Below are 13,647 nucleotides of genomic sequence, written 5' to 3' on the forward strand. Positions count from 1 at the left end.
CCCAATAATCTCTTTTATTTTTATTTTTATTTTTTGACAGAGTTTCACTCTTGTTGCCCTGGCTGGAGTGCAGTGACGTGAACTCAGCTCACTGCAACCTCCGCCTACTGGGTTCAAGTGATTCTCCAGCCTCAGCCTCCCGAGTAGCTGGGACTACAGGCACCCGCCTCCACCACCATGCCCAGCTAATTTTTTGTGTGTGTGCGTGTTATTTTTTTATTTATTTATTTATTTTGAGACGGCGTCTTGCTCTGTCCCCCGGGCTGGAGTGCAGTGGCACAATCTCGGCTCACTGCCATCTCTGCTCCCGGGTTCACGCCATTCTCCTGCCTCAGGATTCAAGTGCCTCCTGGGTTCAAGCAATTCTCCTGCCTCAGCCTTCCGAGTAGCTGGGACTAGGCGCCAGCCACCATGCCCGGCTTATTTTTTTTTGTATTTTTAGTAGAGACAGGGCTTCACCATGTTAGCCAGGATGGTCTCCATCTCCTGACCTCGTGATCCACCCGCCTCGGCCTCCCAAAGCGCTGGGATTACAGGCGGTGAGCCACTGCGCCCGGCCTTTTGTGTGTTTTTAGTAGAGATCGGGTTTCATCTTGTTGGCCAGGCTGGTCTCGAACTCCTGACCTCAGGTGATCCGCCCCTCTTGGCCTCTCAAAGTGCTGGGATTCAGAATAATCTTTAGACATTTCTTAATTGATCCACTGTCTTGTTCTTTCTTTTATCTTTTGTTAGATAGCTATAAAAAAAGATTGTTTTGGCCGGGCGCGGTGGCTCACGCCTGTGATCCAGAGACCAGCCTGACCAACATGGAGAAAACCTGTCTCTACTAAAAATGCAAAATTAACTGGGCGTGGTGGCCCATGCCTGTAATCCCAGCTTCTCGGGAGGCTGAGGCAGGAGAATCCCTTGAACCCGGGAAATCCGGTGAGCCGAGATCGCACCATTGCACTCCAGCCTGGGCAACAAGAGCGAAACTCCATCTCAAAAAAAAAAAAAAAAAAATTGTTTTAAGGCCCTTTTTTTGCATAAAGCTTGAAACTCCTATATAAGCACATTTCCTCGTGTGTATTTTTGTTGAATAATCTCGAAGCATACATAGTTCTTACTTGTGGGAAATTAGAATTCTAAGGCCTTTGGGCACCGTAAAGCTAGAATTTTTCGCGTGAAGAACACGCCCCATAGCACCCGCCCGCCGCCACCTCCACAGCACCACCTCGTGTTCACAGCATTGACAAGCATGAATAGCGCGGGGCAGGACAAAGACTACAACTCCCATAATGTCTAGCATTTATAGTGACGTCAGTACGGAGCGCGGGCTGGCTTTCTAGAGCCACAGCTTTTCCATTGGCCAACTATTGGAGGCGCCTGCGCAAATGATGCAATCCCGCCCCCTCCACCCTGTGACGCGCCTGGGGCGCCCGAGCTTTTCCCTGGGATAGCGATGGAGACTCCGGGCGCATCAGCTTCGTCCTTGTTGCTCCCCGCCGCGTCCAGGCCCCCGAGGAAGCGCGAGGCGGGAGAGGCTGGGGCTGCGACGAGCAAGCAGCGGGTCCTGGACGAGGAAGAGTATATCGAGGTACGACCTCGGTGCGGACGCCGGCGACTTCTGGGCCCCTCCCCTGCTTCACGCTCCCCTCGGGTTCCCTCTCTCGGGTCTTGACGCTCCGTCTCCTCTTGGAAGTGGAGGAGCCGGAGTCCCTGCCCTTGGGGTGTGGGTGGTCCCACGAGTCAAGTAAACAGGGCAGAGGAAGACGTCTGTGGTGGAAGAGGCTGTAGCAGTGTTGTCAGGGAAAAGAGGGAGCGGCTCTCTTTCTATGGGACGGGGGTTAGGGAAATAAGATTTTCTGTTAAAGTGTAAGAGTTTGACACACTGGAAGGATGGTGGCAAAGAGGGCTTTCTAAAGAGCGGTGGCATCAAGTATGAATGCTGGGGTTCCAGGAAAAAGCCTGCAGTTGTAACAGCATCTCGAGTGAGTGGACCTCCGTCGCCCCACCACAAGCTCACAGAAGGAGCTGAAACGGGGATTGGCGGAAGTCAGTTTGGTTTTAGACCTGTTTAATTCGGGACACCTTTTGGGATATGTAGATGAGTGGCTTTAACGGGCGGTTGGGTGCCCAAATTCGCAGCTCGGGAGCAAGGTCTGGCTGGAGGTGCAGACTTGGGAATCTCAGCCGGTGCTAGTGACTGGCTGAAGTTACTCAGGAAGAAGGTTTATTTTTATTTTATTTTATTTTAGTTTAGTTTTTTATTTTATTTTATTTTATTTTATTTTGAGACGGAGTCTCGCTCTGTCACCCAGGCTGGAGTGCAGTGGCCGGATCTCAGCTCACTGCAAGCTCCGCCTCCCGGGTTCACGCCATTCTCCTGCCTCAGCCTCCCGAGTAGCTGGGACTACAGGCGCCCGCCACCTCGCCCAGCTAGTTTTTTGTATTTTTTTTTTAGTAGAGACGGGGTTTCACCGTGTTAGCCAGGATAGTCTCGATCTCCTGACCTCGTGATCCGCCCGTCTCGGCCTCCCAAAGTGCTGGGATTACAGGCTTGAGCCACCGCGCCCGGCCTTTATTTTATTTTTTGAGGCGGAGTCTCGCTCCTGCCTCAGCCTGCCGAGTAGCTGGGACTACAGGTGGCCGCCACCACGCCTGGCTAATTTTTGTATTATTATTTTTATTTTTTATTTATTTATTTTTTTTTTTGAGACAGAGTCTCGCTCTGTCGCCCAGGCTGGAGTGCAGTGGCCGGATCTCAGCTCACTGCAAGCTCCGCCTCCCGGGTTCACGCCATTCTCCTGCCTCAGCCTCCCGAGTAGCTGGGACTACAGGCGCCCGCCACCTCGCCCGGCTAGTTTTTTGTATTTTTTTTTAGTAGAGACGGGGTTTCACCGTGTTAGCCAGGATGGTCTCGATCTTCTGACCTTGTGTCCGCCCGTCTCGGCCTCCCAAAATGCTGAGATTACAGGCTTGAGCCACCGCGCCCGGCCAATTTTTGTATTTTTAGTAGCGGCAGGGTTTCACCATGTTGGCCAGGCTGATGTCGAACTGCTGACCTCAGATGGTCCACCTGCCTTAGCCTCTCAAAGTGCTGGGATTACAGGCCTGAGCCACCATGCCCCGCCAGGAAAAAGGTTTAGATTGGAAATAGAAAGTCATGTGTGGAATGAAAGTGACAATACCCCCGTTGGTCTGGCTGGTGGGCAGCCAGCAATGGAGAATGAGAATGACCAGTTAGCAAGGGCGAGAGAGAAGAGTTTGACGGACATCAGAAGAGTGTTTAGTGATGTTAGAGGTTGCAGCGTGGCAACCATATGGGATGCTCAACCTCGCTAGAAAGTGCCCTCAAGCGCCCTCAAGCCAGTCCCAATCACTGGGGAAGCGGAATTTGAAGGAGTGGGCTGTGAGGCAGGAGCGCCCAGACGGCAACTCCAACTTTCTTTTTTTTTTTTTTTTTTGAGACAGTCTTGCTCTGTCACCCAGGCTGGAGTGCAGGGGCATGATCTCGACTCACTGCAACCTCCACCTCTCGGGTTTAAGCGGTTCTTCTGCCTCAGGCTCCCAAGTAGCTGGGACTACAGGCGCCTGCCACCACGCCAGGCTAATTTTTTGTATTTTTAGTAGAGATGGGGTTTCACCATGTTGGCCAGGCTGGTCTGGAACTCCTGACCTCGTGATCCACCTGCCTTGGCCTCCTGAAGTGTTGGGATTACAGGCATGAGCCACTGTGCTCAGCCTCTGACCTTCATTCTGATCTCTCCTTGCAGGGCCTCCAGACAGTCATCCAAAGGGATTTCTTTCCTGATGTGGAGAAGCTCCAGGCACAGAAGGAGTACCTGGAAGCCGAGGAGAATGGAGACTTGGAACGGATGCGCCAGATTGCCATCAAATTTGGCTCTGCCTTGGGCAAGATGTCCCGGGAGCCCCCGCCGCCCTGTATGAGGACCCTGTGGGTAGTGGAGAGGGGAAAGCCTGCTGAACTGTTGCTTCAGGCTACTCTAATTCTCATCCCCCTCTCTTCCCTTAGATGTGACTCCAGCCACGTTTGAAACCCCTGAGGTGCACGCGGGCACTGGAGTGGTGGGCAATAAGCCCAGGCCCCGCGGCCGAGGCCCGGAGGATGGTGAGTGAGGATGCCCTCTTTCAGTCACCTGGTCAGGATTGCCTGGGAATCTTAGCCAGTGAGGCCCTGAGGGGGTGCTCCAGAGGGCTGCAGGTCACATCTTGTTCCTGAGGGGTCTTGCCTAAATAGCAGCCTGTGAAGTCAAAGGACGTTGGTCTAACTGTTAAACATTTGGGTCCAGCTCCCACACGTGACTCGCCTCTGTGAAATGGGACTCTCACTAGCTCTCACTGGCTTTTCGGCTGTGTTCCAGCCCTGCCCTGTGGGCTTCATGGATGTTGGAAGGCCCCTTTTGTCACTATCCTGAAGACGCCTCAGGGCCTCTCCATTTGTTTCCTTCATATTGGTTGCTTCCCAGATAACTGCATGGCTCGCTGCTTTTCTTCCTATAGATCTCTGTATAGATGTTACCTGTTCAGAGAAACCTTTCTTGACCTGCCACTGTAAAGTCACAACACCACTGGTGCTCTGTGGCTTCCAGCCTGGCTTTGGTTTTTCATCACAAGACATTTCATTTTATTTTATTTTATTTTATTTTACTTTATTTTTTATTTTTTGACACAGAGTCTCACTCTGTCACCCAGGCTGGAGTGCAATGGTGTGATCCCAGCTCACCGCAACCTCCACCTCCTGGATTCAAGCAATTCTCCCTGCCTTAGCGTCCCAAATAGCCGGGATTACAGGCTCCTGCCACCACACCTGGCTAATTTTTGTATTTTCTAGTAGAGACAGGATTTTGCCATATTGGCCCTGCTGGTCTTGAACACCTGCCCTCAGGTGATCTGCCTGCCTTGGCCCCCCCGGAGTGCTGGGATTACAGGTTTATACCTTAATATACAAGGCTTACGCCACCGCGTCTGGCCGAGACATAACATTTTAAAGGGATTACTATTTATGGTCTCTTTCCCTAATTGGCATCGCTTGCATAAGAGCAGAAGCGTTATTTTGCTTTCATCTGTATGCTGTGTTGGGAACAGCACACGTGGTATTGTGGGCCTTGCACAGGTACACGTGGAACAGATGAAAGTTGTCATCTTCAGCATGTTTGCTGGGACACACAGGTCTATATGGTAACATCGTGATTTGATGGGGGAGTCCGTTTAGGAAAGGGCACTCCGAGTCCTGTTGAATGTAAGTGTTCTGCACGCCATGGGACTTCCGCATGGTCAGGCCCTCTTTTAATCAGTAGTAGAACATCAGTGCATGTATGGACGAATGAGACGCTCTTTCCTATCAGTTTCTAGACTCCAGTGTGCTGGAACAGCACAGATGTGTTGTATGTTTGCACAAACATGATATTTTTTGCTTTACAATTCAGCTTTTTCGGCCATTAACACAGTCCTTGTTGTCCTTGAAACTTGATTATCTGTTGAAATGTAGCTTGTGCATCACAGGACAATTTGTAGATTTTTTTCTTCCTTTTTTTCCCTATAGAGATGAGGTTTCATTATGTTGCCCAGGCTGGTCTTGAACTCCTGAGCTCAAGTGATCCTCCCACCTCAGCCTCCCAAAGTGCTAGGATTACAAGTGTGAGCCATCATACGTAGCCAATTGGCAGATTTTCAATACCTATACACCTACATGCCAGTAAATACAGGAATCCTTTTCAGAACCTAAGTGGTAGGAGTCATCATCGCATTTACAGGTGAGGAAGCTGAGGCTCAGAAAGGGAGTCACTTCTGCAGGTCTCAGCGATGGTCAGGGTTTCACTTCTTATCTCTCTGAGATGAATGGGGTTTCACTTCTTATCTCTCTGACCCCTGTCCTCATCCCTTGGGTCTTGAACTTGTAGCCACTGTGCCTTGTGCATAGCCTCGCGTGTAGCAGGTGGTCAGGACTGTCACTAGACTTGAAGGCAAAGCTCTCTAGGTGGCCCCACTGAAGTTTGCACCACCACACGCAGCACCAGGGCACCACCTCAGTGGGGGTACCACTTTCCATGGTGGCAGGCTTGGTGTCGAGGTGTTTGGGGTTGTGGCTTAGCACCTGTGAGGCCCCATCCAGAGGACCGGGTCATATGGGGTCCCTGGAATTGGGGCTGGCTCTCAGGTCAGGATGATTAGGCGATGACCACCCACCTGTAGTACAGGTACTGGGAAGAGAAGAGTGGTTAAATTAGTAAGGAAATCCTAGGAAGTGAGGGAGAGCCCCCGAGGATTTGGAGGTACATCCCACAGGGCTGGCACCACTTTGGTGGGGGAGGAGCCTGCCTGTGATCATGAGCTCTTACTCTAACACCTGTGTTGCTCCCTCCAGTCTGAATCAGACTATGTAATTCCCTTGGCATCCAGCACATGGGCGGAGCTAGCCCTGCATCTGTAGAGCACCACCTGAAGGCTCTCTGGGCAGTCAGAGTGGGTGGATTCTGCCCCCATGGGGAGTCCTTGGCAGTGTAGGCTCTCATGGGCAGAAGCCAGGACCAGGGGAGAGGATTCCAGCACTGCATGTTGGGGGCTGTGATTCCTGGGCCTGGGTGTCGTCCTCTTTCCTGACTGCAAAGGGTGCTGTGTTCCTCCTCCCGCAACCCCTAAGCAGGAGAGGCTGGAGAGGAGGAGGAGAAGGAGCCACTGCCCAGCCTAGATGTCTTCCTGAGCCGCTACACGAGTGAGGACAATGCCTCCTTCCAGGAGATCATGGAGGTGGCCAAGGAGAGGAGCCGGGCACGCCACGCTTGGCTCTACCAGGCTGAGGAGGAGTTTGAGAAGGTGTCTTTGGGGTCTTGGGTGTCACATAGGCGTAGGCACTCTCTGTGGTGGTTGGGGGAGCCCCAGGGCCGTGGGTACAATGCCCAGGGGCATCTCTGACCATCAGTTTTCCCCATGTGATTGCAGAGGCAGAAAGATAATCTTGAACTCCCGTCAGCAGAGCACCAGGCCATCGAGAGCAGCCAGGCCGGTGTGGAGACCTGGAAGTACAAGGCCAAGAATTCCCTCATGTACTATCCAGAGGGTAAGCAGCGGGCCTGGCAGCCAGATGGGGAGGTGTTGGGTAGAGCTGCGTGTGTCTGGCTCTGTGTTTGGAGCAGGCTTCCAGGTGTGTATGTCCGTGCCCCCTTGCAGTTTGGGCCTCCGAGGGGTACTGGTCTGTCTCAGAGTGGACAGGTCTGTGTGAGGTCAGCAGTGAGTGAGGCCCTCTCCAGCAGCACCAGGGCCTGCGTTCTGCTCAGTGCTTCTGTTCATCTGGGAGTGACTTGGCCGAGAAGCGAGCTCCTCATGCTCCTTAGGCTGCTGCCTTTCTGACACCTGCTGCTACCTTTGCTTCCTCTGCCAGGTGTCCCTGATGAGGAGCAGCTGTTTAAGAAGCCCCGGCAGGTGGTGCATAAGAACACGCGCTTCCTTAGGGATCCCTTCAGCCAAGCCCTGAGCAGGTGCCAGCTCCAGCAGGCAGCCGCCCTCAATGCCCAGGTGAGTGGCGGGTCAGCAGGGTCACATGCGCCAGGCGGGGCAGGGCTGCCTGGGGGTAGGCACGATCTCTCCCATGTCCTTGAGCTTGGCGGAGCTCAGTGAGTGGAACCATCTGCGGCCCTGTGTGGCAGGGTCCTGAGTCTTTCCTCAGCCCCAGTGGGCTTCCATTGAACACTGCCTTGGTCACACACGTTCTGTAGGTCCAGATCTGTGCCAGCTCCCTTGATGGCAGGGGCATGAGAGAAAAGGGGCTGCTGGGAGCGAGTCCAGGCTGGCCGCTGCATGCGCACACGCCAGGCAGGGAAGCCAGCGAGTAGCAGAGGGAGCCCAGGCCCCAGGGGTGGCTGGGGTAAGACAGGGCCTGGGTTGGCAGAGAGCAGAGGCTGTCTGAGTCTGGGGACAAGATGAGTGGACACTCTGACAGTGACTGTGGCAGTCACACGGTTGAAGTGGAGGAGGCAGGAAGAGACTAGAGTGTAAGTCCTGTCTGTCGTCAGCATTGCCCCCTGCAGAGGCCTGGCATCAGCATCCTCTGGAGTCGCTGGGATAGGCGCAGCTGGAGCTGAGCCCTGGCACCTCCCTGGATGGGAGGAGGGGCTTCCCTCGCTCAGGTGCCCACTTTGACAGGCCCTCAAAGTCTTTGGGGTGGTTGGGGCAGGGGCCCTCCCTCTCTTTCTCCAAGAAGGCCGCCAACCTCAGAGCCCCAGCCTTGCCTTGAGGAGAGGAAGTGTTTCCAGCATGTTCCTATGTGTTTGCCCACTAGCCCGCTGTCGAGCGTGGGCTGCAGTCCCCCTGATGCCAGCCTCTCTGCTTGTTCCAGCACAAACAGGGCAAGGTGGGCCCTGATGGCAAGGAGCTGATCCCCCAGGAGTCCCCTCGAGTGGGTGGATTTGGATTTGTTGCCACTCCTTCTCCTGCCCCTGGTGAGAAAAGTGCCCACTGGCAAGTGGCCTACTGCTGGGACTCCCTGGGAGAGGTGGGCTTCTCAGTCGGCCCTGGCCACTCTCGGCCTCCACCTGGCCTGCCCCACACGTTGTGTAACTCAGGGACCTGGTCTCCTGTCTGTACAAGGCCTTAGAGGCCAGGTGTCCAGGCTGCTTGGGGCCATGGGCGGGCTGGACTCTCAGGCAGACCTGACCCGAGACGTCCTGGGGTGATGTGTTCTGTCCTGGTCCTTGCTGTGATGTCAGCAGGTGGGGGTGTGTGCACAGTGCTTATGAGTCTAAGTCTACCTAGCACTGCAGGGAGGGAGGCTCGGCACCTCAGGGGGCAGGTGACACTCAGGTGGTCCCGTGGCATGCATGGGTGCCCCTCCTGCAGTCTGGCCTCTGTGCTTTTGGGTGCTGGTGCTGTGTCACAGGCCAGGGCATGTGAAGGCACCACAGGTTTGTCCGGGGTTCTAGGAGGTTTGGGAGCCCTGGAAGGCCTGAGTGTCTCCTCCCGCATGGCTGGGGGAGACCTCCCAGAGGCTCGTAGGCTAAGCACATGGCTGTAGGGCCTTGAGCCTGCCTCGGGCCTGCTAGGAGCTTGGCATTTCCCTTTCGGAGGATGGAGGTGCCAGGGTTCCAGAGTCCTGGGAAAGGAGAAAGGGCTAGCTGCCTGTATTCATGTTAGCTGGGATGCACACTGGGTGAACAGGCTGTGACTGGAGGGGAGGGTGGTGGGGAGTCCTTTGGCCTGAGACGGTTTTGGGCTCTTTATTTGCAGGTGTGAACGAGTCCCCAATGATGACCTGGGGGGAGGTTGAGAACACACCGTTGAGAGTTGAAGGGTCGGAAACCCCCTACGTGGACAGGACACCGGGCCCAGCTTTCAAGGTGGGTCGTGGTGATGGGGGAACCGTGTGTGACCGGGGTGGACACCTCTAGAGCCCTGAGTGCCTGTGGCTCAGGACTGAGCACTGGAATCGGCCCCCAGCTGCTGACAGGCAGAGTGCTGGCTTTTCTGAATGCCAGGGCACCGAAGGCAGGTGTGGGTGGGTGGACCTGTCACAGAGGGATTTGGGGGTGTGAGGGCTGAGACACCAAGGCAGGGAGTGGCTTGGGCCCTGTGGATCCTGGAGGCCGGGTGCTGTTCACGAGTGAGGGAGGATAGTCACAGACACGTCAGGAGCTCTGCAGGCCTGAGGACCACGGGACGCGGCTGTGTGCTTGCAGAGGAAGGCCCCTGGTTACAGAACGTGACTGGGGCACGCTGGATGACACGGCTTAAGCCTGGTGTTGTAGGAGTGGTCGGGGTGGAGTGTGTGAGAGCCGGCACAAACCAGGGGAGGCTCTTCGTGGGCTGGGTCAGGTGCAACAGGCCTCCCCGTACCACTGCGGGGCTTTCCCCAGAGTACTTAGTAGAGGTAACCCATGTCCAGACAAAACATGGGGAGAGGTTTTGGTTACTTTGGTTCTGAATTGTCTGGGATGCAAGGATAACTAAGGCAGGCATGCGAGAGGGATAATGAAGAGGATGCTATGCTGTCAAATGTGAGAGCATAAGGCAAGGGCTGAGGTGCTTCCAAGGTGCGCCTGCCACTGCTTCCCGAGTCTCCAGGCCAACGGAAATTGTGAAATCATGAGTCAGAATTTAGGGCTCGATAAAGATGGCAACTCAAATTGCACTGAATAGCAGAGTATTTAGAAATGAAGGAAGCTGGGTCCTTAGGATGTGTAGCAGCATACATTCTGGAAAGGTGAAAAGGTTACATGTAAAAACAATAACCATAAAACAACTAGAAGAAAATAGTGGCGAGTATTTAGTTTGATTTTTTTTTTTTTTTTTTTTTTGAGATGGAGTCTCGTTCTGCCGCCCAGGCTGGAGTGCAGTGGCCGGATCTCAGCTCACTGCAAGCTCCGCCTCCCGGGTTCACGCCATTCTCCTGCCTCAGCCTCCCGAGCAGCTGGGACTACAGGCGCCCGCCACCTCGCCCGGCTAGTTTTTTTGTATTTTTAAAGTAGAGACGGGGTTTCACCGTGTCAGCCAGGATGGTCTCGATTTCCTGACCTCGTGATCCGCCCGTCTTAGCCTCTCAAAGTGCTGGGATTACAGGCTTGTGCCACTGCGCCCGGCCTAGTTTGATTTTTTTTTTTTTTTTTTTGAGATGGAGTCTCGCTCTGTTGCCCAGGCTGGAGTGTGGTGGCGCGATCTCGGCTCACTGCAACGTCCACCTCCTGGGTTCAAGTGATTCTCCTGCCTCAGCCTCCCGAGTAACTGGGACTACAGGCATGCGTCATCATGCCCGGCTTATTTTTGTATTTTTAGTAGAGATGGGGTTTCACTATGTTGGCCAGACTGGTCTCGAACTCTTGACCTTGTGATCCACCCACCTCAGCCTCCCAAAGTGCTGGGATTACAGGTGTGAGCCACCGTGCCTCGCCTTTATTTATTTATTTATTTTAAACAGATAGGGTTTCACTGTGTTGTCCAGGCTGGAGAACAGTGGTGCAATCATAGCTCCTTGTAACATTGAGCTCCTGGGCTCAAGTGACCCTCCAGCCTCAGTCTCCTGAGTAGCTGGGACTAACAGCACACACCACCACACCCAGCTAATTTTGTGTATGTGTGTGTGTGTAGAAAAGAGGTCTCGTCATGTTGCTCAGACTGGTCTCCAACACCTGAGCTCAAGTGATCCTCCTGCCTTGGCCTCCCAAAGTGCTGGGGTTCCAGGTATGAGCCACCACTCCCAGCCTGTAGTCTAATCTTAAGTTAGGGAGGACTCTCTAAACAAAAGCAAAGGAAGAAATCACAAATGAAAATAACAAATACAGCAGAAAATGTTATAAGTGAAACAAGGGCAAATAACTGAAAACACATATGCACGGTGTAGCGCAGTTGACTTGACACAGGGTCTTGGCGAGGGTCTTCTGAGTGACAGCAGCAGAAAAGGAAAATGAGCCCCTTGAGAGTAAAATAGGCCACAGACACGTGGGGAAGCGCCCAAAATACAGAGTGCCGATAAGACAGAGATGTTCACGCCGATAATCAGGGAAACGTTAAAACAGACCTCTTGTTCCTGAGAGGTTGTCAGAGGTCATGGCTTTGGGAGGAACAGGAAGACAGGTGAGGAGTGCTGGGCCCTGGGCAGGTCAGGCGGGGTTGGGGGCTTTCCAGGGGCTTTTAGTGGGAGATGATGGTGGGTTGTGGGGGTTTTGTAGGCAACAAAGAGAGGCTGGCAGCCACCACAGTGGCTTTCTGTGTGAGGGGCTGCCTGGCATGTGGCAGGCCTGGCACAGCTACCCACACGCCTGCTACCTTGTAGATCTTGGAGCCGGGCCGCAGGGAGCGACTGGGGCTGAAGATGGCCAACGAGGCTGCCGCCAAGAACCGGGCCAAGAAGCAGGAAGCCTTGCGGAGAGTGACGGAGAATCTGGCCAGGTGAGGGGCCGCCTGGCTGGTGGGGAAGTGTGAGGGTAGCTCTGGCCTGCTCCTGCTTGGCCCCTGCCCTGACAGTGTGGAGGCATGGCCCATGCGGCAGAGTCCAGGGCAGGTCTGTGGGGTTCTGCAGTGGGTACTGTGGCAGCTCCTCTATCCAGAGCACGGCCACACATGGACAGGATGAGAGGCCCCCTCCATCTTCTCTTTCCTCCACGTCCTCTTTGGCCCGTCCCTAAGAGGCATCTTTAGGCATGTGGTCCTGCTGGGAGCTTTCATCAGCCCTGTGGAGACGGCCATCGTTCCCCTTGGAGAGGGGTGGGGACTCCAACTCTCAGAGGCCTGGGGGTCCACCCCAGCCCCCACAGCCAAGGGCAGTGCTACTGAGTGCTACTGTTTGACCTCAGGTTTTTCTTTTTTTTTTTTTGAGACGGAGTCTCGCTCTGTCGCCCAGGCTGGAGTGCAGTGGCGGGATCTCGGCTCACTGCAAGCTCCGCCTCCTGGGTTCACGTCATTCTCCTGCCTCAGCCTCCCGAGTAGCTGGGACTACAGGCGCCCGCCACCTCGCCCGGCTAGTTTTTTTTTTGTATTTTTTTAGTAGAGACGGGGTTTCACCGCTTTAGCCAGGATGGTCTCGATCTCCTGACCTCGTGATCCGCCCGTCTCGGCCTCCCAAAGTGCTGGGATTACAGGCTTGAGCCACCGCGCCCGGCCTTGACCTCAGGTTTGACCTGAGTGCTGCTGTTTGACCTCAGGGATCCCCCGCATTTGCCGCCATGCCGGCAGTGCCGTCCTCCTCAGCTCAGAGTGACTGTGTCTCTGTCCAGGCTCTTCCTGGGAGCCGAGGGAGGCCCTGCTGCCGGCAGCTCTCAGCCCACCTAACCCTGCCTCTCTCGTCCATCCCTTCACCCCAGCCTCACTCCCAAAGGCCTGAACCCAGCCATGTCCCCAGCCCTACAGCGCCTCGTGAGCAGGACGGCCGGCAAGTACACAGACCGAGCCCTGCGGGCCAGCTACACACCATCCCCAGCACGCTCCACCCACCTCAAGACCCCGGCCAGTGGGCTACAGACCCCCACAAGCACACCAGCGCCTGGCTCTGCCACACGCACCCCTCTCACGCAGGACCCGGCCTCCATCACGGACAACCTGCTGCAGCTCCCTGCCCGGCGCAAAGCCTCGGACTTCTTTTAGAGCTAGGCCTGGGCTGGGCCCATAGACGCTTCATGGAGCCTGCAGGGCAGCTGTACACCCAGCAGAGGACTCCAGCCTTCTCGGGGCCCAGGCCTGGGCCAAAGCTGTTTACTACGCCAGGAGCCACTGGAGAAAGGGGCTGCGCTGGGGCCAGGCTGGCACAGGACGCACAGGCCCACGCCACATCCCAGGGCCTTGCCAAGCTGTTTGCTGTTTAATTGGCCCCTTGAAGTGTCATTAAAGAACACCTGGTACAGTCTGGGGGTTGCCTCTCCATCCTGCTCCCCACACAAGCCCTAGCCTTGCCCTGGGGCCTACATCGTGTCTCAGGACCGCAGGGCTTGAAGCGAGGGGCTCCCCAGGTGAGGAAGCTGCAGGTGGGGTGGCTGTGGGGGCACCGGATGACTCTGGCATCGCTTTCTGCAGCACCCGGAACCTGTGTTCTGAGCTGAGCTCACATCCTCCTGTGCTTTCTGCTCCTCTGGGGGGATGTGAAGGAGAAATGGAGCCCTTGGAAGTTGTACTCTCAGGTTCACCTGCAGTTCTGGGCCCAGGTCTGCAGCCTCCACTCTGGGCTTG

At 55.1% G+C, this 13,647-nt stretch overlaps 1 protein-coding gene across 4 annotated transcripts; it reads left to right on the forward strand.

Annotated features, from left to right (window-relative positions):
• The first annotated feature begins 1,424 nt into the window (after positions 1–1,424).
• On the forward strand, positions 1,425–13,327 carry ESS2 (ess-2 splicing factor homolog). Of its 4 annotated transcripts, none has more exons than XM_005568000.5 (10): positions 1,425–1,576; positions 3,756–3,924; positions 4,016–4,111; positions 6,647–6,816; positions 6,943–7,060; positions 7,382–7,515; positions 8,336–8,438; positions 9,223–9,332; positions 11,762–11,877; positions 12,789–13,327. In XM_005568000.5, the coding sequence occupies exons 1-10, from the start codon at positions 1,442–1,444 to the stop codon at positions 13,066–13,068; spliced, it is 1,431 nt and encodes a 476-aa protein (XP_005568057.3). In that variant the 5' UTR covers positions 1,425–1,441; the 3' UTR covers positions 13,069–13,327. The 4 variants fall into 4 exon arrangements, 2 of the variants coding, with proteins under 2 accessions (XP_005568057.3, XP_005568056.3); XM_005567999.5 differs by having other exon boundaries at positions 12,827–13,327; XR_012419021.1 differs by lacking the exon at positions 8,336–8,438.
• The last annotated feature ends 320 nt before the right edge of the window (positions 13,328–13,647 follow it).

This window comes from Macaca fascicularis, chromosome 10, assembly GCF_037993035.2.
Source record: "Macaca fascicularis isolate 582-1 chromosome 10, T2T-MFA8v1.1".
Taxonomy (NCBI): domain Eukaryota; kingdom Metazoa; phylum Chordata; class Mammalia; order Primates; family Cercopithecidae; genus Macaca; species Macaca fascicularis.